The 23,360-nt window shown below is 32.9% G+C and overlaps 3 protein-coding genes across 10 annotated transcripts; 1 reads left to right on the top strand and 2 right to left on the bottom strand.

Moving 5' to 3' along the window:
- Nucleotides 1-1,093: 1,093 nt before the first annotated feature.
- Nucleotides 1,094-23,335, bottom strand: LOC145950896 (uncharacterized). 8 transcript variants are annotated; one of them, XR_014428729.1, is made up of 8 exons: nt 22,998-23,228; nt 22,171-22,308; nt 21,984-22,082; nt 21,647-21,718; nt 20,616-20,994; nt 3,413-4,358; nt 1,930-1,992; nt 1,094-1,794 (listed from the first exon to the last, which is right to left on the bottom strand). XR_014428729.1 is itself a non-coding variant. In XM_083062773.1 (6 exons), the coding sequence occupies exon 6, from the start codon at nt 15,728-15,730 to the stop codon at nt 14,309-14,311; it is 1,422 nt and encodes a 473-aa protein (XP_082918899.1). In that variant the 5' UTR covers nt 15,731-20,671; nt 20,950-20,994; nt 21,647-21,718; nt 21,984-22,052; nt 22,171-22,308; nt 22,998-23,332; the 3' UTR covers nt 13,714-14,308. The 8 variants fall into 8 exon arrangements, 7 of the variants coding, with proteins under 7 accessions (XP_082918899.1, XP_082918897.1, XP_082918896.1 ...); XM_083062773.1 differs by lacking the exons at nt 1,094-1,794; nt 1,930-1,992; nt 3,413-4,358 and having other exon boundaries at nt 13,714-20,671; nt 20,950-20,994; nt 21,984-22,052; nt 22,998-23,332; XM_083062771.1 differs by lacking the exons at nt 1,094-1,794; nt 1,930-1,992; nt 3,413-4,358 and having other exon boundaries at nt 13,714-20,671; nt 20,950-20,994; nt 22,171-22,291; nt 22,998-23,331.
- On the top strand, nt 9,464-13,301 carry LOC109794066 (G-type lectin S-receptor-like serine/threonine-protein kinase At4g27290). Its single transcript, XM_020353530.3, has 7 exons — nt 9,464-10,868; nt 11,122-11,232; nt 11,337-11,494; nt 11,571-11,781; nt 11,898-12,135; nt 12,224-12,374; nt 12,462-13,301. The coding sequence occupies exons 1-7, from the start codon at nt 9,599-9,601 to the stop codon at nt 12,768-12,770; spliced, it is 2,448 nt and encodes an 815-aa protein (XP_020209119.2). The 5' UTR covers nt 9,464-9,598; the 3' UTR covers nt 12,771-13,301.
- On the bottom strand, nt 16,214-16,783 carry LOC145950288 (uncharacterized). Its single transcript, XM_083061371.1, has one exon. The coding sequence runs from the start codon at nt 16,781-16,783 to the stop codon at nt 16,214-16,216; it is 570 nt and encodes a 189-aa protein (XP_082917497.1).
- Nucleotides 23,336-23,360: the final 25 nt, after the last annotated feature.

The following is a 23,360-nucleotide window of genomic DNA, read 5'->3' as shown; positions in this document are numbered from 1 at the left end:
CAATTTGCGACGGATTTTATCCGTCACTAACTGGGATGAATCCCTCACTAACTGGGATGAATCCCTCACTAACTGTTTATGACTAAATTTGAGGAAACCATTATTTTTAAGAGTCTGGTAATCGATTACCTATACATGTAATCGATTACCAGACAATTGAAAAATCATATGTTCGAAATTTACTTATTTAAAGGGTTCTCTGGTAATCGATTACCTATACATGTAATCGATTACCAGACAATTGAAAAATCATATGTTCGAAATTTACTTATTTAAAAGGGTTCTCTGGTAATCGATTACCCATTTATTGTAATCGATTACCAGAACAATGGGCATGATAAATGAGTAATTCCAATGCATTCACCCTTATTCAATGACTAACAGTTAAAAATTAAGCATTGATATTAATTGATAAGTCATTCTAGAAAATTATTATCACTAAAGGTGTAGTCCATCCTAATTAAAACATTTTAAAACCAATAATAACTTCTAGTACTCACTAAAACATTTTCTTTAGCACAAACACTAATAACAACTAAATGCTGGAAGTAACAGTTTCTGTCACATTTCAATAACTAAAATAAGAGAAGATTCTATTCCACAAATAATCCTTAAATCAATCATAACAGCACCCATTGAATGAAGATCTAGTCTATAAATCCATAATCCAATTTACCCTTCTGTACTGTTTCATAGATAATTTCAAACAATAACTGTGACAATATAGTAGTATATAGCCATATTCCATCTGACATGTAATTAAAAATATTAACAAACAAGTATTCTATAATTCTATTATCCAAATCCAGTTCCTTTTACACAACACAGATCTACATAATTCCAAAATCTCAACTTCTATAGAGGTAGCAAAGTTAAATAATCAAAGACCCGTTCATTTTCAACAAAGTGACCCCTCTCCCTCGTGCCACACCCCACTAGCAAAGCCAAAAATCAAATGACACATTCAATCGGACATATTCTGAGAAAGCATACCACATGTTGCATCCAGCTCCAGCTGAGTTGTGGTTCCTCCTGCAGCAAAAGGCATGCTCCAACATGCCAGCACCAGCTTCACATGTTCGAGACCTAAGAGTAGCTGGAATAGCTTCATCCAAGCCATCACCAAACTGATTAAATAATGTTTCCACTAAGAAAATTCTAAAATGAAATCAGGAAAGAACTATAAGAATATTATACACAAAAAGGATATTTATGAACACATGAAAGTTTAAAGATAATTACTTAGTCTATATAGCATATTTACTATAGCAGATTACTTATATAGCAGATTTACAACATATTTAGTTTATATAATTATTTATAAAAATGAAAGTAAATGAACTAGATAATTGATTTCATTCCACTGAAACAAAAAACTAAATAGAATTAGGTAATGTATTAAACTCTTTTTATTTAATAAAAATTGTCTTTTTTGAAAATCATCATTCAAATCAATCATCCAAACAAAAGCTAGACTAATTATTCATCAAATACAAAGCCTTCTCAAAATATAAAGGGTCTTTAAATATCAATATTGCACCAAATTATTCAACGAACACAAGCCCTGTATCACACAGCAGATTATCACCATAAGAACAACAGATTATCTATTAATCTATTCAAAGAAATGACTACAAACTTTCACATTGGAGTGAGGGAAATTCAGACATACACTTTGAAGAACTACCAGTATGAGGCAGAGAAGGCATTGATATCACATCTCCAGGCGTATGAGTTGAGGGTGTTGATGGTGCTGAACTTGGTGATGGACCTGGAACACCAGCCATTCTAGTTCTGAAAAAAAGAATTAGACAAAAATTTGGAATCATAAACAAGATTCAGGCATTGACATTTGGCATGTGAAATACCGAACTTTATTAGTTCTTTCAAGCTCAACTCTAGGATATCATATCGGAAGGAAAACCTTACCCGTTCATTTGCTACCTGGTTAGCACATTCAAGTGACATCAGTTGGTGCTTTCCTAAATTTTTCTGCCAATGGCAGAAAGAAATTATGTTTAACAGAATTACAAGAATAGCAAAATGAAAAAGCATAATTAATTAAGTAAGAAAACTAAAAAACAGAATGAAGAAATGTAATTTAAAATATAACAAAAAAGAATAGAATTAAAAATTATAATTTAAAAGGAAACAATAAAAATAGTAATATAAAATATAATTAAAAATACAACAGAATTTATAAAAGAAACAGAATTAAGAGTTATAGAATTAAAAATAACAATTTTAAAAAAGAATTAGAAAATAAAAAATAATTTTAAAACAGAATTAGAAAATAAAAAAGAATTTTAAAACACCCTATGAAACTATAGAGGTTTAGATGCTCTGTTCATGGCCAAAAATACTGCAGAAAATCAAGCAAAAGAGAAGAATGGAGGCAGCACCACTCACATAATTGTGTTTGACACTGTAGGATTGAAAGTTAATTGGGCTGTAGAGGTCCTGTTTGTTGCGTTGAACATGATGTTTTGAAGTTCAAACATCCAAAACATTGACGTGGAACATTTGGTGAAAACAGAATTGAGACAAGGGAGAGGCCTGAATCACTCAAATATCTAGGGATTTCTTTGTATAGATACACTTAATCCATAAATAAATTCTGTTTGTCTTCCATTTTTTATGCAATTTCTATCGCGTTCTTTAAACAGGTTGTCTTTGGGCCGAGGAATTTTATCCCATACTTGAGAATCTGGGATATTTGACATAGGTAGGAACTTTTGACAATTTTTTTTCATTGATAGAAGAACTGTGATTTGAAATTAAAGTCCATAACTGCAATTTTCACCACAATGTTGTGGTTTAAGATACCCTGCAACTGCAATTTGGCTGCATAAGCCATATTTTACCTATGATTATGTATTTATAAACATGACAGAGCCACTAAAATATGTGCTTTGTCTAGGTGAACTATCGCAGACCTGCCAAGACTACTAGAGCTTCATGCAATCAAGAAAGACTAAATTTAATTTGTATCATCAATCTTTCACAAATTAAATTTGTATCATATTTGGAAGAAGCTAACACGAGAATTTCCACAAATTAGCTTAAACTTAAAACAAATTTTAGTTTTTAGAGAAGTTCATTTCATGTAATGTTCTTATTTTCTTCTCCTAGAAATACTTATGGATAAATTTATCTAACCAGACTGCAAGTATAATTGACTAAAACACCATTCCCAACCACAACTCAACTTTCTCAACACCAATTCTTTCAAAGTCGAATTCCATAAAAAGCTAAAAATTATCAGATAAACCAAACACATTCCATTGAGAGAAAGCGACAGTAAACCAAATCGACAGCAGAAGTGAAACACCACCACCCACCCACCATTAGCATCGAGCAAGACACAATTCACAAAAAAATGCTCCTTCATATATAAATAATAAAACCTTACTCTCTAATATATGAATCCCCTTTCTCACAAATGTCCACAGCTTTGGCCTTAGGTTTACATTCTGAAATAACTAACTTCAAGGCCTCTGCAAAATCATAAACAGACAAACAATAAAAGGTGAAAAAAAATGAAATCATCAATAAAACCAAAAATGCAAATAAAAAAAAAAGGTGTACTTCATCAAGATTCCAGAAAAAAAATTCATCCAAGATACGAAATTAAAAATAAAAATTCTTGAGAAAATAAAGACATTAAGAGGGTGAGAAACACATTGTTAGCGATCTCAGCCGCAGTCTTGTATTTGGTGACAACTTCATGAGAAGAGAGATCCAACTCCTTCTCCTCCCTTTCATCGTCCGACATGGTGGCAACTCCTAAAAATATGACTTCTGAAACCCTAAATAAGATGGGTCGATAATTGAAGAAACCAATAACAAAAAATCAAATCTTTATCCAATTGGGTGTCCTGAAAGAGAACAAAAAATGAAGAAAAACAAAGAAGACCCATGTAAAAAGTTAGAAATTTGATGAATTCTGAAGTAAGACTTACTGTGAAGAGGTTAGAGATGAGGCGAATGAGTGATGAAGAAAAGGGTTTAAAGAATGAGATAGAAAAAGGGTAAGTGTTGTACAGCCAAGAGGTGGCTCAGAGTAACTAGGGTTACAACCACAGCGGCAGCTTTGCAGTACAACCACCGCAAGAGAACGACCACTTCCCCTTCCGGTTCGGGTTCCGGTTCGGCCTACCCCGTTCCGAGCCGCTCCGGCTCCCAGCAACCGCGTTTGATGCTCTCCGGTGGTAAGGAGGATTTGGGCGCGCTGGCCATGTTGGAGGACAGTGTGAAGAAGTTGAAAAGCCCCAAAACCTTCCACAAGAACCAGCTGCAGGAGTACGGCCACACCTGGCTCCTCTGCCTCCCGCTTCGAATTCGTCTCCGTCTTTGCCCTGATGGAGTGAGAATGGAGGAATTAGAATTTTCAAAAGGAGAGAGTTAAAATTAGGAAGAGAGAAACCTAGGAAGAGAGAAAAGAGGGGTAAAATTTTTGTTTTGGCGCTCTCTCCACTCACCAAAATGGGTCCGTTAAAATAATAATAATCATTGATATATTTTTTTAAAGTAATTACTCACAACTATTATTTTAATTTATTTTTTATTTATTTTTTAAAAATTAAGAGGTATCAAGTGTTTCCTTTTTTTTACTAGCCTAAATAAATATTTTTATTTTATTTTAGTTTCTAACATATACAATAACTTATTATATAATATCTTAAATAAGTTATTTCTTAAAATATATCCTTATTTATCGGATGTTTAATAATAATATAATTTGTTAAAATCTTTAATATTAATATGATTCGTTGAATCTCTAATTAAAACTTACATGGTTTAAAATCCAAAAAAAATTAATAGTGGAGGTTAAAAATGGACATCAAGTGTAAATTAAAATCACTAGAAATTATAGAGTTAATGACACTAACTTAATTGGATAGAAAAGATTATATTATATTAGTTTTAAAAATCAACGATTATTAATAATAAAAAAATACCAAATCCAAACAAATAAATAAATTAAGAGATGAAGTAAGTGATTAAGTCTTAATTTTAATTCAAGATAGCATTTTAACAAATATAAAAAAATATAATTATATTTTTCATTCAAAATACTTTTATATTATCATCTATCATCAATAAAATATTTTAATTTGCTCTTAAATATGTCACTTATTATTCCTTATAAAACAAAAAATATATAGAAATTATCACAAAGTGAAATTTCTTTATAGCGTTCTAGAAGCAAAGCGATTATAAATAATATTACTAACATCAATATGTTTCAACATTTTTTTATCCATATATAGATAAAATTGTTAAAGCTAGCTACTATCAACGCTGATGATTTAAAATATAATTCAATAAATAGATTTTATTAATTTTCTTGTAACGTTGATGATTTCAAATAAATTTTATTAATTTTATATTTAAAATATTAGTCGATCCTTTTAAACACTTTTTTAAGCCTTACACAATCTTTAGTTTTCTCTTAACTATATGAATCTAAGTTTAATTTAATCACATATATATATATATATAAGTGATTTGTAATGTACGAATTTTTATTATTTATATATACTTTATTTTAGTTATATCATTATCTATAACAATAAATAAAGGGAATACATGAGTTTGGTTTCCATTATTTTTAAGACATTTATATCCTTTTTTAACTGCATATGCTTTTACTTAATTGTATGACTATCTTGGGCTTAAATGGAAAATAAAAATGTTACGTTCAAAAATTACACCCCTCTCGCTACAATCTCTCTTTTGTTGAAACCACTTCTCTCACATTTAAAAAATGTAACTGCACATTTTAACTAACCCTCTCGCTAAAATCTCTCTTTTGTTCAAACCACTTCTCTCATATTTAAAAAATGTAACTACACATTTTAACTACACAATCTCTTTTGCTTTTTTCCTTCGTGTACCCACCAAATCACAATGGCACCAATGCTTGATAACAAATAGAAGTACAACACTAGCCCGTAGAAGGAGATTATTAGATTAAGAAGTTGCATACGCAGAGGAACCAGGTTAAGACTTTTTGGTCCTGTGATTCCTAAGATTTTAATTGAGTAATTTTAGATTGCAATTGTGCAATTTTAGTCCTTCAATTTTTAATTGAATAATTTTAGTCTATTAAATATCATAACTGTGTGATTTTAGTCTCTCTCATTAAAAATTTAATAATTTTACTATATATACATACATACATATATATATATACAATATTTTAAAATTATATTATTTGTCTATTCAAATCAATGTATATTATAATTTTTATTAATATAACAAATTGTAACATCCCGAATTTTCTATTAGTATAATAGTTTATTATTACTAAATAAATAAAATTTATATATTATTATTTTTATAATATTATTGATAAATTAATATCAATAATATTATTAGTATATTTATAGATAAACTCATAATTTGATAAATATAACTTATTATATATTAATATACTTTTACAAAATTATAAGTATATTAATTATAAATATACATATCTTATCTAGTATATTTATATTTTTGTAAAATTATATTAACATATACTAAGTTATATTTATCAAATTATGAGTTTATCTATAAATATACTAAAAATATTATTGATATTAATTTATTAGCAATATTAAATTATTAATAATATATACATTTTATTTATTTAGTAATAATAAATATATATCATTTGTTACGTTAATAAAAATTATAGTATATGTTAACTTAAATAAGTAAATAATTATATAATTTTAAATTATTATATATATATATATATATATTAAAATTCTAAAATTATTAAATTTTTAATGGGAGACATTCAAATTGCACAATTATGATATTTGAGGACTAAAATTGTTCAATTAAAAATTAAAGAACTAAAATTGCACAATTACAATTCTTTAGGAACTAAAATTATCCAATTAAAATCTTTAGGATCAAAATTGCAAAATTACAATACTTGAGGGATCAAAAATGTAATTAAGCCAAAATTAAATTAATACTCTTTTTTTTTTTAATTTCACAAGTTTTTTTTAAAATATTTTTAATGAATGTCTTAATTTCTTATGCTCAAAATTGACAATTTTTTTTAATCAAATAAATTTCATAATTTTTTCAGTCCTTTAATAAAATAAAATATTTTTAATTTTATTATTTTTTTAAAAAAATATTTATAATATTTTCTTTAATTATGCATAATTCTTAAATATAAAAGTTTCATAAATAAAATTTAATATTTTGAGAGGGAACAATTCATCACAAATTTTTTCACAAAATATTTTAACCTATTTGTGACGGAATTTTGAGAGGGAAAAATCCGTCACTAAATTTGTTTATATTTAGTGACGAAATTTGTGACGGATTTTTTAGAGACGAAGTTCATTCCGTCACAAAATCCGTCACAAACATTTTTTTTTATTTAGCGATGAAATTTGTGACGGATTTTTAGAGACGGAAATTTTTTCGTCACAAAATCCGTCACAAATGTTTTTTTTTTTTTATTCAGTGACGAACTTTGTGACGGATTTTTAGAGAAGGAATATATTCCGTCACAAAATCCGTCACAAAATTCAATAAATTCTAGTCCGTCACAAAACTTAAAATTCCCTCACAAAATGCGTCATTATTAGCAATGCTATTTTTTCCGTCACAAAATTCGTCACAAATATTAATTTTTCTAGTAGTGGCTTTTCTAAATGGTTATTTAGAAGAGGAGATATATGTTGAGCAACCTGAAAGCTTTGTGGTTAAAGGACAAAAAGGTCTATTTGCTAAAGAAGGCCTTGTATGGTTTGAAGCAAGCTCCAAGGGCCTGATATAGCAGAATTGATGAGTACTTGCTAAGTATTGGCTTCACAAAAAGTCTTAGTGAGTCAACTCTCTATGTGAAATGCTTGAATTATGAAATTTTAATTGTTTCTTTGTATGTGGATGACCTTTTAGTGACAGGAAGCAGTATTGCATTTGTTGAGGAGTTCAAACAAGATATGATGAAAGTTTTTTAGATGACTGATTGTGGAAAAATGTTTTTCTTTCTTGGCTTGAAAGTCAAACAAGACCAAAAAGGAATTTTTATCCATCAGAAGAAATATGCAAAAGAAATTCTGAAGAAGTTTCAAATGGAAAACTCTAAGCCTATGAGTACTCCAAAGTTTCAAAAGTTGAAGCTTTGCAAAAAGGATGGTGCAGAAAAGGTCAATGAGAATAATTTTAGAAGTCTTGTTGGGTGCTTAATGTATCTTACGACAACAAGACCTAATATTTTGCAAGCTGTAAGTCTTTTCTTTAGATTCATACATCATGCAAGTGAAGTACATCTTCAAGCTGCTAAATATGTGCTAAGATATGTTAAAGGTACTCTTGACTATGGAGAAAGGTTCAAATATGATCAAGAATTTAATTTCCATGGATTCTCTGATAGCGATTGGGAGGTTCATTGAATGATATGAAAAGCACTTTTGGTTATTGTTTTACATTAGGTTCAAGAATGTTTTCATGGGCCTTAAGAAAGCAAGAAGATAATGTGGCACAATCAACTGTAGAAGCAGAGCTCATAGCTACTGCTGAAACTGTTAATCAAGCTTTATGGTTGAGGAAAATTCTAGATGATCTACAAGTGGTTCAAACAAATCCAACTAAGGTGTTCGTAGACAATCAAGCAGCAATTGCAATTTCTAAAAATTCAGTCTTTCATGGGAAGACTAAACACTTCAATGTTAAGCTGTATTTTGTTAGAGATTTTCAGAAAAAAGGTAATGTTGTGTTAGTATATTATAAGACAGAAGATCAATTGGCAAACATCTTCACAAATGCACTTCCAAAAGGAAAGTTTGAGAACTTGAGAGGAAAACTCAGAGTCAATAACTACTGATACAAGGAGTGTTGAGAATCTGAATCATCATCTATTATTTGAGTTTATTTCAGATTAATGGAACATTATTAGAATTCTTACAATTATGAATTTTAATTATAAGAATTATAGGTGTTGTTACACTTTTATGAGTATTTACATTTATCATTTAGTTTTATGTTTATGAGCAGAATTTGTATCAATTTTCAATTGTATTTTGTGTATTTAAAGGTTGTAAGTATGAATAAAAATACATGAGTTTCAACCTTCTAATTTTTCTAAATTCCTACGATTTGAAGATTCATACAGAAAAGCCCTTTCAAACGTTAATTTCCATTCATGGTAATTGATTGGGACATGTGTTAATTTAAAATTGGTGATTGATTCTATGATAATAAAAATCAATTAATAGGTCAAACAAGCTAAATGAAGGGGAGCTTATTTCATTTTAAATGTGATTCAACACAATCTCGTTGATTCAGTGAAATGGAAATGTTAATTTATGATTGCAGTCAATGAAAATGCTGCACTTGTACGATGGACTCCGTCCTTGGTATTCGTGTGACAACAATGATTCCTTTGCTGCTTCCATTTAGCCCCGCTTTCACACCAGTTTATTGAGTTCCTTCTCATTCCATGTTATGGTCATCTCTTCCTCTACAAAAGCAGAGCTTACCCTCACATTTCCTCAACCTTCTATTACTAGGAAAGGCCAAAAAATTAAGAGCAGCACTCTTGCAAATGTAATTTAGAAATCATTCCTTACATAACATCGCAATGTTATTTATTTGGTTCTTCTTGTTCTCCTACATGACTACAATTTCCACTTCAGTAGACACTTTAGCAGTGAGTCAATCCATCCAAGATGGTAAGACTTTAACTTCAGCAGGAGGAATTACTGAACTGGGTTTCTTTAGCCCAGGCTCAGAAAATTCAACAAGGCGATACTTGGGTATATGGTACACAAACGTATCCCCTTTAACAGTGGTGTGGGTGGCCAACAGAAATAACCCTCTTGAGAATAACTCAGGAGTTCTCAAACTCAACCAAAAAGGGATTCTTGTGCTTCTCAATGCTACAAACACCACCATTTGGTCATCCAACATATCAAGCAAAGCAGTGAACAATCCAATTGCTTATCTTTTGGATTCGGGAAATCTTGTAGTCAAAAGTGGACAGGGAACCAACAAGGACATGGTCTTGTGGCAAAGTTTTGATTATCCGGGTGATACATGGATGCCTGAAATGAAAATTGGATGGAACTTAGAGACTGGTCAAGAAAGATATTTATCATCTTGGAAAAGTGCTAACGATCCTGCTGAGGGAGAATATGCTCTAAAACTTGACCTTAGAGGATTGCCTCAAATGATTATATTCAAGGGACATGACATATATAAGAGATTAGGATCATGGAATGGTGTTTCTCTAGTTGCAGATCCAGTTCAAGATTTTGAAACGTCACCAAAATTTGTGGCTAATGGAAAAGAAGTGTATAATTATTACCAGGTTCATGATAGCTCGGTCTTCTTTGTATACACCCTGACCCCATCAGGCACAGGGCAGAGTTCATCTTGGACAACTCAAACAAGCACTCGGAATTTCGTCTCCACTGGGGAGCATGATCAATGCGAGAATTATGCTTTTTGTGGCACAAATTCTATTTGCAATTATGATGGTAACCGTCCAACTTGTGAATGCCTGAGAAGTTATGTTCCAAAGTCTCCTGATCAGTGGAAAATATCAATTTGGCGCAATGGCTGTGTTCCAAGGAATAAATCTACTTGCAATAACAGTTACACAGATGGCTTCTTCAAGTACACAAACTTGAAATTGCCAGACACATCTTCATCATGGTTTAATATAACCATTAACCTGGATGAATGTCGCGAGTTATGTCTTAAAAACTGTTCTTGTACAGCATATGCCAATTTAGATATCCGTGATGGAGGAAGGGGCTGTCTACTTTGGTTTAATACTCTAGTTGACATGAGAAAATTCTCTCAATGGGGTCAAGACTTGTATGTCAGAGTCCCTGCTTCAGAATTAGGTAATCAATATTTTAATTTTGACCTTAATTTTTCCCTGCTTCATCAGGTCTGTGAAAGGTATGATTTTGCTAACAACTGCACAGAAAATTATTTGTAATGCTAGTTATTTATTATGTGGCATTTATTTTTCAAATAAAATACAATGTTTTTTCCCCCTACTCAGTCTTGAGAAACTAGATTCACTCTCTCAGCTTTTGTCAATAGAGCTGTTTATTTTAAAGTTGGTGACTGATCGATCTATTTTTCTTTTAGATCATGCTGGCCACGGAAACAACAAAAAGAAGATAGTAGGAATCATTGTTGGTGTGACTAGTTTTGGATTAATTGCCACATGTTTATGCATATTTATAATTAAAAATCCAGGTAAGTATATAGGTGTAATTTATCATCTAGTACTGTAAATTAGACCCAAAAAAGGTGCATATTATGTTTCCATGTTTACATACTTTTATTTTACAACCAATCAGGGGCTGCAAGAAAATTTTACAACCAGCATTACAAAAGTATACTTATAATGGAAGACTCGGATTTGCCAACTTTTAATTTGTCAGTCATAGCTAAGGCCACCGGAAACTTTTCAACTGAAAACAAGGTTGGAGAAGGTGGCTTTGGACCAGTACACAAGGTGATAGAAAACAAAATTATATTCAGCATATCTATTTTCCTTGAAATCTTCATAACTTTTGTAGAATATTTCTCAGGGAACACTGATCGATGGGAAAGAGATAGCTGTGAAAAGGCTCTCAAAGAACTCTGGACAAGGGTTGTATGAGTTCAAAAATGAAGTGGCATTGATTGCCAAACTTCAGCACCGTAATCTGGTTAAACTTCTGGGTTGCTGCATTGAAGGAGAAGAAAAAATGTTGATTTATGAGTACATGTCCAACCACAGCTTGGACTACTTTATTTTTGGTTGGAGTTCTCATGATTTTATTCTAAACATCCATTACTGTCTTTTTATTGTTATTTACAGTTTAGGAATTATGGAGACTTACTGCTATGCTAAATATCTTCGTGTATTTGACTAGATGAAACCAAAAGAAAGTTCCTAGATTGGAGTAAACGTTTCAATATTATTAGTGGCATTGCTCGAGGACTTCTATATCTTCATCAAGACTCTACGTTGCGGATTATTCATAGAGATCTTAAAACTAGCAATATTTTACTAGATGCAAATTTGGATCCTAAAATATCAGACTTTGGCTTGGCTCGATTACTGTTGGGAGATCAAGTTGAGGCAAACACAACTAGGGTGGCTGGAACATAGTGAGTTAGTCTGTTTCTTAATTATTACGATTCTTAGATATTATTCTGTCAAGTTCTAATTATTTTACTTCAAAAATTTTATTTTCAGTGGTTACATACCTCCTGAGTATGCTTCCCGTGGACATTTCTCAGTGAAATCAGATGTGTTTAGTTACGGTGTGATAGTACTAGAGATTGTAAGTGGGAAGAAAAACAGAGAATTTTTGAACCTAGAACACGACAATAATCTTCTTGGACATGTGAGCATATTGATTTGATTTGATTATGTTGCTAATTATTTATAAATTGAATTACTTGGTTTGTATACTAATTTAATTCTCACTTAGGCATGGAGATTTTGGACTGAAGAGAAGGCCCTAGAATTATTGGATGAGGTGTTAACAGAACAGTGCACGCCCTCAGAGGTCATACGATGCATACAGATAGGTCTATTATGCGTGCAACAAAGGCCAGAAGATAGGCCAGACATGTCATCAGTGGTTTTAATGTTGAAATGTGATCAATCATTGCCAAAACCTAAGGTTCCTGGTTTTTACACTGAAATAGATATTACAACAGGTGCAAGTCCTTCATCGACAAATCACAGACCGTACTCGATTAATGAACTTTCCATCACAATGTTAGAAGCAAGATAGAAATTGGAAGCAAGAAAATGTTTAGGGTTCACCTTCCAATATTGGATATATGGGCTATTTGATCATACATGATTAGTCAAATTTCTATTTGAGCTCTTGCTTTATCTTTGTTTAATATGTAACCAAACAAATGTGAGAGGCAAAGTCTGTTTGATAAGTTTAGAAGTGTTTTTGAGATTTTTTCTACTAAAAATAACTTTATTTTTGGTAGAAAGACTCTCAAAATCACTTCAATCTTGTATCCAAACAGGTTCAAAGAAAAAGTTTTATAATGAGTTTGATTTAATAAGCTTCTTCGCAAACACTTCTAAAAGAGAAAAATATAAAGAAAACTACATGTATGTGCTTCCTCTCTACTCGACCATTTTAGGTTGAACTATATGGGCAAGACATCCTTTGTTGGATTCCAAAATCTTGGATTAGTTTTTGTAATGCTTTATACTCGCCAACACCATCCAAATGCAAGAACTTGATTTTCCTATTACATTGATTTTCAACCATATTTTTAAATTTCATAAAGTTTTGTAAGACATCAGACTTTTGTTTGAAAGGGAAAATCCAAGTAAATCTACTTAAATCATCAAGAAAATGTACATAATACCTGAAACAACTAGATGAGCCTATGGGTGCAAGACCCTATACATTGGTGTGAATTAAATCTAATGGTTCTTTGGCTTGAGAAATTGAACTTTTGAAGGGTAAAAGATGGGATTTTCCAAATTCCCATGCTTCACAAAATGATTACGAGTCACCAAAAGGAACTTTTATATTGAAATTCTTTAGGACTTGCTGTAAGATCCTGTTGTTCGGATGTCCTAGTCTCCTATGCCAACTTTTCTTGAGGTAAAGAAATGTTCTTGGACTATTATTCAACTGGTAGAGACCATCCTTAATTGTCCTTGCATTAGAACCTTCCCTATCACCTTGTCCTTCACAAAGCAATGATTTGAATGAAATTCCATAAAAAATAGTGCAGTCAGCATTAAGTCTAGATTCACTTAACAAATACTCTTGGTGACTTTTGGAACATACAACATATCATATAAACTTAAAGGCTTTTAATTGGTATTAAGGGTAGTAGATCTAGAAGCTAGAATTTTTAGTTTCTCACCATTACCTATTTTCAATGCATTCTTACCATCATTATCTAAAATCTCCTAAAATTGGTTTGAATCATAGGTGACATGATTGCTAGCCATATTGTCAAAATACCAATCAAAATCACGAACTAAGGTTGGTGAGTCAATGACTGTTGTAGAAAACAAAGAGAGACGAGGTAATACTAATATTGTAGGGAACGTAGCAACTCACTGTATTTTCATTGAATAAGGGATGACCTTTAAATAGCCATTGTACAACGTACTAAACTGACAAGAAGATAATTAAAATATCTTATCAAAACAAAACTTATCAAAAACTATCTTATCTAGAATGAAACAAATAACTCAAAAGATAAAACAAACTAAACAGATAATTCCGAATAACTAACTCGGATATCTCTAAAATTTAAGATTATCTAACAAAACTCCCCCATAAGCTTAAATTTCTCCTTCTTCTTTCATTCCGAGTAACTTCCTTAACTCTTGAAATGATTCTTGACAAAGTCCACATCGTCGAACAACTTCTCCAATAATATGCAGCCCGTCATTGCCTGATCTACCAGATCTTTCAAAAAATATTGCCATGGCTTCTAAAAGTTTGACTTTATTCAATCTTGCATCTTGGAAACAAGCTTCCATCTGCTGCAAGCTAGTTGCCAAAACTTCAGCTTTGCTTTTATTTCCTTCGCTGACTAATTTCATGTCGCGTTCCATAACTGCTCTAAGATATGGTTTCCATAGTTTATACCCCATGTCATCATATCCCATAACAAGTGCCTCGCCAAGACTAGTTGGTGTGAAACGAGTGCTAGCATTCTTAGTTGCATAAAACCGATCAAGCAGCTTCTTGATGTGATCATGCATTGTAGCATCCGTACCAATACCCTCGTTATCTATACAACTCAGCAAATCAGCTTCACTCAGAAGTGGTGGTGGTCGGGTTACTCTTGAATCAAGGGTTAATGTTGTTGGAATGAACTGAGGGTAACCCAAACATCCAACCATAGAATTTCCATCTCTATTTTTCCTTAGCACCATGTCTGATTCAATCTCCTTATCCATTGCTTTCTTCCATCTCTCATCAAGTATCGCCTCTTCAAATTTTATATCTTCTGTTCCTGTCAATAGACATACTACATGTAACTCGTCAGTGGAGTTGTAGATGTCTTGCTCCTTTGCTTTGTATTCGGACGAGCTCGGAAAACTTGTTCTTGAATACCCAACACCACGTAGTCCGTGCACTAACTCCTTCCTTGATAGCTCGGCCAAACCTCCAACGTTTAAATGCCCAAAACGAGAATGCCTCATCATTGCTTCATCCTTCACGTCCAGCTTTAAGCACTTATTTTGAATGATGTTCATCTCCATTTTATACATCCGATTCTTTTTCATCTCCACTCGGGCTATTAAACGATCATGCTTGTCCTTCAAATAAAGCACTCGATCCTTCATCAGAACCGAGTTGCCTTTCTCCATCATCTGCCCCATGCTTAAGATGTTGCTCTTAAGTTCGGGAACGTAGTAGACATTCCTTATTTCTCCAACTCGTCCATCCTTCTGCATATGCCTGATGGTTTCGCGCTCTTTTATCGCCACCTTGGAATCATCCCCAAATGACACAAATCCAGCCTTCACCTTGATGAGTTCGTTGAAAAAACTTTCTTCTCCACACATATGATTGCTCGCTCCAGTGTCCAAATACCAGACCGAGTTGTTTAAGCAACCCCAATCAAGCTCGGCCTCTGACTTCTCATCTGAGCTTGGAAGCTCAACTGCTGATCTCTCCACGTAACTCAAGTTTAGCTCAACCTCGGAGGCACAACTCGGACGTAGCTTGGTCTCCGAGCTCTGCGTCATCATTAAAATTCCTACTTCCTCGTCCTCTTCTTCTGTGAGAAGATTCTTCTCTTTCTCTTCACTTCGACTTTTAGCTCGGCAATACTTTGCTATGTGACCGTATTTGCCACAGTTGTAGCAATTTTCCGATCTGCATTCCTTTGCGTAGTGGCCGAGTTTGCCACACTTATAACATTCCACCTCCGACCTTGGCTGACTTCCTTGACTACGATCACCTCATCCTTGTCCACAGTCCTTTGCGTAGTGGCCATGTTTGCCACACTTATAGCATTCCACCTCCGACCTTGGCTGACTTCCTTGGCTACGATCACCTCGTCCTTGTCCACCTTCATAATCACCTCGTCCTATACCTCGTCCTTGACCACTTGATCTTCGGCCCTGAGTGTTCCGAGTTCCATTCAAATCAATTTGCGCCTGTAATGCTTGATCAAGTGTATCCTTCATCTTCCTCCTCCTTTGTTCGTGGGCTTCGAGTGACCCAGCGAGCTATTCCAGTGAGAGAACTGACAAGTCCTTTGACTCCTCGATTACGCATGCAATGCTCCCAAAATCATCTGTTAATGATCTCAAAAATTTCTCCACAATTCTACTTGCTGGCATTGGCTCCCCATTCCTTCCGAGTTGGTTAGCCAACTTCTCCACCCGAGTTATGTACTCGGATACTCGTTCCTTATCTTCCATCTTTAAACACTCAAACTCTCCTCGGAGAGTTTGAAGTCGGATTTGTCTGACACGGTGGTTACCTCTATGTACAACCTCCAAGATCTCCCATGCTTCCTTTGAAGACGCAGCGTTTGCAATCTTCTCGAAGCCTGACTCATCCACGGCATTGTACAAAAAATACAAAGCCGATTTGTCCTTCACTTGTGTCTTTTCCAATGCGGCAATCTGAGCCACAGATTGGTCTTCGTCCTCCTTGGGTTCTTGGAACCCCTTCTCCACTATGTCCCATAGATTTTGGGAACCCAATAGGGTCTTCATCTGTATACACCAATTATCATAATTGGTTTTCTTTGACAATTGTGGCACGGTCATTCCATTAACAACCTTCGCCATTACTCTCTCTTTCTTCTTCCTTCCCCTTCACAGGCGCACATTGTTTTTCTCTCACACTCGGCACTCAGAGCATAAAGCTCTGATACCAATTTGTAGAAAACTAAGAGAGACGAGTAATACTAAATATTGTGGGGAACGTAGCAACTCACTGTATTTTCATTGAATAAGGGATGACCTTTAAATAGTCATTATACAACGTACTGAACTGACAAGAAGATAATTAAAATATCTTATCAAAACAAAACTTATCAAAACTATCTTATCTAGAATGAAACAAATAACTCAAAAGATAAAACAAACTAAACAGATAATTTCGAATAACTAACTCGAATATCTCTAAAATTTAAGATTATCTAACAACTGTGTGATGATTATTGTGTTGTCTATTCTCACCTGGTTGGTAGCCCATGCAATTTTTGTCAAACCTATGAAAATAACGTGTTGCTATATGTCTTGTTTTGTTGCATACTTGACACACACAAGTTTGTTGTAAGTTTTTGCTTCTTCCTCGTCCACCTCTATATTCTCTCTAGTTGTTTCCTCTCCAGTTGCCTCGGGTTGGTGATTTGGTTCCCTCTAGATGCCCTTATTTAATCCCTTAAAATTTTGACTGATAAGCAACATTTTTTGTTGGGCTGATGGCAAGGTTGGAGAATTTTTTTAGTTGTTCAAGTCAATTTTCATAAGCCAACAATTGAGCTTGTAGATAAACCCACTTAATGTCTGACTAATTAGAAAGTTGTACCACTATTGCATTGTACTCATGTAAACCAATAAGAGTTTGAATAAAGAGATCACCAAAGATGTACTTCTTGCAAGCTTTAAATTATCTAACAAATTCTTCATTTTGATGAAGTATTCCTCCATTTTTAGTGTCCCTTTTTCGGTATTGTGGAACTCTATTTTTAGTGATGTCACCCAAGATTGGGTGTGGGCACCAATAAGGCTTTCGGTACATTCCTAAAGATCCTTAAAGGTTTCATAGTGTAACAATTGGGTGGCCACATCTTGAGTTGAATAGCCAACCTAGAAGTTGTTGATTGTTTACAATCCATTCTTTGTATGCTAGGTTTAATTTCTTGGTGTCTTCTATTATGACCTATTGTTCTAGATGTTCCTTTGTGCCAAGAATAAAACCATTCGAGTTATTACCTCTTGAAGATACTTCAACACTTTCTTTGCAGCTTTCTAGTCTTACATTTAATGTATTTCTTTTATAAATCCCTAACATTCCAACAACTAAAGTAATGTTAGGTCTTGTACAAACTACAGAAGGCTTCCTACAATAGAAGCACATGGAATGCTTTTCATTTGTTCCTTTTTATGCTCATTTTTAGGGTTATTGATTCAAATTGAACATATCACCCATCTTAATAGGTGCCACACTTGATGAATAATCTTTCATCGTAAACCTTTCCAAAACTATGTTAATATAGGCCTTTTGAGATAAGTGAAGAATTTCACAAGATCTATTTATGTGGATCTCAATGCCAATGACATATGATGTTATACCCATATCATGTCAAAAATTTTAAAAAGGAATTGTCTCACCTTATGTAACATTCCAAAATCATTGGTTGTAAGAAGTATATCATCGACATATACAACTGAAAAGATAATTTTACTTCTATTAACCTTGTGGTATATGCACTAATCCATATATATTGTTCTCAACAAAACCAAATGATGAGATAATACTATGGAATTTCAAATACCATTGATGAGATGCCTGTTTTAGTTCATATATAGATTTGTTGAGCTTGTAAACTAAGTGAGTCCCATCTCTAGAGGAAAAACCTTCAGGTTGAGTTATATAAACCTTTTCCTCTGGGTCAACATTTAGGAAAATTGTGTTTCACATCCATTTGATGTAATTCCAAGTCAAAATGAGTAACTAATGTCATTATTATACATAAGGAGTCTTTCATGGATACAAGAGAAAAAGTTTCACTATAATCAACTCCTTCCTTTAAAGAGAATCCTTTGGCAACCAATCAGACTTTGTATCTCTCAATGTTATCTAGTGAATCCTTCTTGGTCTTAAGAACCCACCTACATACTCAATAAGTTTACTCCATTAGGCAACTCAACAGGATCCAAAACTTCATTATTTGCCATAGAATCCAATTTTTCTTCCATAACATCATACCACAACTTAGAATTAAAACTATCAATTACTTGTGAAAATGTTTTAGGATCATCTTCAACTCCAAAAGTCATATTTAGGCTCATGTAAATACACTTGATAATCACTACGAATTGTTGATTTCCTTATTCTAGTTAACCTTCTCAAAGTTACATCCACAACCTCTAGAGAAGGTTGTTGTTCAATAGGTTTCTCAACATCTTGTAATGGATGTTGTTCATCTGAATCATCTAAAATAGGTTCAACTTGACATGAAGCTTGGGTTACTTGATTTTGGTGAGCATCACCAAAAACTACTAGCTTAAAGCTTAATGTAGGAATTGTGTCTTCACATTGATCTTTCTCAAATCCAATGACTTTAGTTGAATTACTCCTACTATCCACATCATTCTCAAGAAAAATTGCATTTCTTTATTCAACAATTCTAGTGCTATGAGTTGGACAATAAAATATATACCCCTTAGACCTTTTAAAATAGCAATGAAATATGCACTAATTGTCCTTGGGTCTAACTTCCTTTCATTTGGATTATAAATCCTAACTTTAGTTGGGCAAGCCTCACTACAAAAAAATGTGCAATTTGTGGCGGTTGTTTTGGCGTTTTCTGGCGGTTAAAACCCGCCACAAATTGCATTACCGGCGTCATTAATAACCGCCGGATCTACGGTCGCCAAAAACCGTTTGCGACGGATATTTTGTAAACGCTGGTTTTGGGCGCTAGAAAATTCAAACTGTTTCTGGCGGTCTGAAACCGCTACAAAATGCATTTTAGTTTGATTTGTTTGTCGTTTTCTGGCGGTTTAAAACCGCCACAAAATTGCTCTTTGACTTGTTCATCATTTTCTAGCGGTTTTAAACCCCCACAAAATTATTATTATATTTGTTTGTTTACATTTTGTGCCGGTTTTAGATTGCCAAAAATATATTTTTTTTTTGTCTCGGATTTCAACAATTTTAAACCATAAAAAATACACTTTACTTTATGGTAATTTTTTTAAAATATGTTTGAAATTATTTTAAAAGCGCATTTTTATTATAAATCGACAAATAATATTCTATATATTTAGGTATTTATCAAATTATTATTAAAAATTATCACTAACCATATTAATCATTAAAAATTAATAATGACTATATTATATTTTTATTTAATTCAAGTAACCTATAAATAAAAATTTTACTTGTCAAATTCTAGGATGACTTATTTAGTAAATTCTACCTATAATAATAATAATATTTATGTGTTTTGTATGTTTCTTGTTCAAATATAATTACATAATGATACATTAAATTAACAACTTTTAACATTATAAAAAAAATCAAGACAACATCTAGCCATAGGTCTAGCATGACATTTTTTATTATTAAGACATTAAGATCCATCAATTCTAAAACATATCTAACATATTAAGTAACTCAATCAAATTCATGATCAATGCTCAAAAGCAAAATATGTAAATTATCCCAAAATTAATCTTACTTCAAATATAAAAATATAATGAAAATTTATGAATAATGCAAAACAAGAGACTATGCACTATCAAAAGTGTTTACTCAGAAACACTGCAGCTATGCACTATATATTATTAAAAAGAGACTAGATCAAGAACAAAATTTATCTAGACTAGTCTAATTATTTTATCTAATATGAAACATTAGGAAATTTGGATTTCTCAACCAGCTTACTTGCTTTTGTTGTATTCGAATTCAATGTGCAAACAATCTTCAATTCCAACTTCCATCTGTACAAGGTAAAATATTATGAAATATAATTAAGAAATAAAAGTAGCCAATAACAGTTGAGGTAAAGCACAAGGCAATAAGCCAATAACCATTTAAAAATGGGTAATTAAAAGGAAATGATTGAGGTTGATGAAATAACTTCAATTTATTATTGCTTGAGTCATTGTTACTTTCAATTAACAGAAAGTTGTGGACGTGAATTACTACCACAGTTTGTACAATGGCAATGAATATGTGCTAGACGGCATTAAAATTCAATTACCATGACAGTGCTCACCTTGATGCTATTGTTAATTTGTGGAGGTGGAGAATAGTTGCGAACCTGATAGATAAAGATAAAAAGAAAAAAGAAGAAAACATACAAGTTAATGAAAAAGGATCATAAAAACTTCTATATATATATATATATTTTTATTTTTTTTTAGTTTTTTAATTTTTTTATTTTTGAGGTGGTGATTGGGGATACCTCGCCCATTAGTTACAGGGGATTGATCAAGACCAATTCTATTTTTGTCCTTAGGTGATGCTCCGAAGTGTGACTGTGTACTTTGTCAGCCTTCCTTTAATTTACCAACCATTTCACCTTGTTTTTGGTAATAAGAATCCATGGATAGTGACTGTTATGTTTACCTCTATTATCATCCCTGGAATTCCTGGGGGCTTTTTTCTCAATGGCATGAATATCCTCATTCAAGCCATCTCTATGAGATTTATCTTTGTGCACAGAGGCTTCACGAAGTGTTTTTCGCCATGCCTTATGCTTTCACCCTGTTTATCTATGGATCTTCGACCTGTTTATTCTGAACTAGATTTTTCAGGAAATGCTCGATTGAGTTCTTTGGGTAAGCTAACACTCGAATTCCAGATAAATCACTCATGCTAACAGAAATTTATCTTAAAGGTTTCAACACTGCTAAGTGATACCATCTTAAGATTAATTGAAGCTATGTCAGAAATATGTGAATTTTAATCACCTTGAAGGGTTCCCTCTTTCCTTTTCTTAAGGGCAGCCTCTTTCTTTTTATTGAAATTCTTCCATGGTGTAGCTGGACAAGGGAGTATAAGGCCATTCAATAAAATATTTCTATATTATAAACATCATTAAACTAAATACAGTAGAACTGGAAGGCTTTGACAGAAGAAAATAGTGGTGATAAGGAGGTGATGATGCCCAATATCAAGAAAAAACTTGAGTTGCTCATCTCAATGACATATGAAAATAGCGATTTGAAATTTTACACTTAAAAAATATTACAGAAAAAATCAATCCATTAGTACAAGATACGGAAAAAAAAAAAAAAAAGCAGTTACCCTCAACAGCTGCTAATGCCTTTAGCTGACTCTTCATAGACGGGTTCCCTAGCTCTAAAGACAATGGCTCTGTTGCAAACAACATAAATAAATGAACAACTGGCCAAAACCAAGGAAAAAGGGCAGGGGAGATTCATACATCACACATGTATAGCAAAATAAAGTACAGGGACACAAAAGAGCATACCAATTACACTCTTGGCATTACTTCGCTCCAAGAAAGTTGCCAGCCCCAGATCTCCAATTTTAACTTCTCCTTGATGACCATTGATAAATATATTATCACATTTCAGGTCCTTGTGTATAATCTGCGGGTTGTAATTTCCTTCGGAATCAAATTCAAAATTCACAATAATAAACAAACAGTCATATACATGAGGAGTGTGTGTTGAGATCTCACGCAGAAAATGGTGAAAGGCCAATATCTGATATATCATATAGCAGATAGCATCACACGATAACAGTGAAAGTTGCATAGCAGTTGAAATATATCATATACATCAACTATATATGTATAAAAAGTCAAGTTGTACACAAATAAAATGCTTAAAAAATCCACAATATTAACACAAGTTCAATCGATTCGAGACTAGACAGAGATGACAAAAGGATACAGGATGCATGCTGCAAACATGGTAGCCACAATAGTGTACACAATCAGCCAGAGATTGTGTCTGATTCTGTGACCCAGCTATAGAGCCATCAGCCAGAGAGTTGGATCTTCTAAGTTGTGGTTCTATTAAATTTCATTTTTCCCAAAACCATTTAATAATATATTTCATATGTGATTCATTCGCGGTATTGAAATTCAGAAAACAAAGGTTGTTAGGGATTTCAAAAATCGGAAACGCGAAGAGAAAGAGACAGTTTGCGGAGGTGGATGCGGGCGGTGCTTTGTTCTTAAACCGAAATTAAACCAAAATCGAAAACTTAACTGAAATTTAACTGAAATTAAGTTTGCAGAAATGAGGGTTTTGCGAAAATCGAAAGCAAAAACTTGAAATCGAAACGTACCAGGCTTGCGAGAAGCTGACGTGTGCTTCACTCTCGCCATGGGATTCAATGGAAGAAGAAAACTAAACGAAACGAAGCTTCACACTTCCGAATTGGTTTTCTTCAATTTCGCCTCTTGGTCTTGCATGTTGTTTTCTCTTCTTTTCTGATCTTTGCTATTGTCAGTGAAATTGTGAAATTTTCAAAAGGGAGTAGCTTGCATCCATTTTGGCCCCTGCGTACTTACCGTTATTATCGGACTTCATTTTTTTTAAGATTAATTTTAATAAAAAAACTATTGAACATTCTGGCGGTTTAAAACCGACAGAAAGTGCCAACACATAACAATTACCATTCCTGCGGTTTAAAACCGCCAGAAAGTGT

This window comes from Cajanus cajan, chromosome 8, assembly GCF_000230855.2.
Source record: "Cajanus cajan strain Asha chromosome 8, NIPB_CcT2T_4, whole genome shotgun sequence".
Taxonomy (NCBI): domain Eukaryota; kingdom Viridiplantae; phylum Streptophyta; class Magnoliopsida; order Fabales; family Fabaceae; genus Cajanus; species Cajanus cajan.
The sequence above is the reverse complement of the archived record's forward strand: the minus strand, read 5'-3'. Positions and strand labels throughout refer to the sequence as shown.

Bases quoted from the DNA above. Each gene is read 5' to 3' on its own strand.
- LOC109794066 (XM_020353530.3), top strand. From the start codon at position 9,599: ATGTTATTTATTTGGTTCTTCTTGTTCTCCTACATGACTACAATTTCC. The intron at 11,233-11,336 runs GTAAGTATATAG...ACAACCAATCAG, and splicing joins ATTTATAATTAAAAATCCAG to GGGCTGCAAGAAAATTTTAC. The intron at 12,375-12,461 runs GTGAGCATATTG...ATTCTCACTTAG, and splicing joins ACAATAATCTTCTTGGACAT to GCATGGAGATTTTGGACTGA.
- LOC145950896 (XM_083062775.1), bottom strand. From the start codon at position 15,730: ATGATGACGCAGAGCTCGGAGACCAAGCTACGTCCGAGTTGTGCCTCC.
- LOC145950288 (XM_083061371.1), bottom strand. From the start codon at position 16,783: ATGGCGAAGGTTGTTAATGGAATGACCGTGCCACAATTGTCAAAGAAA.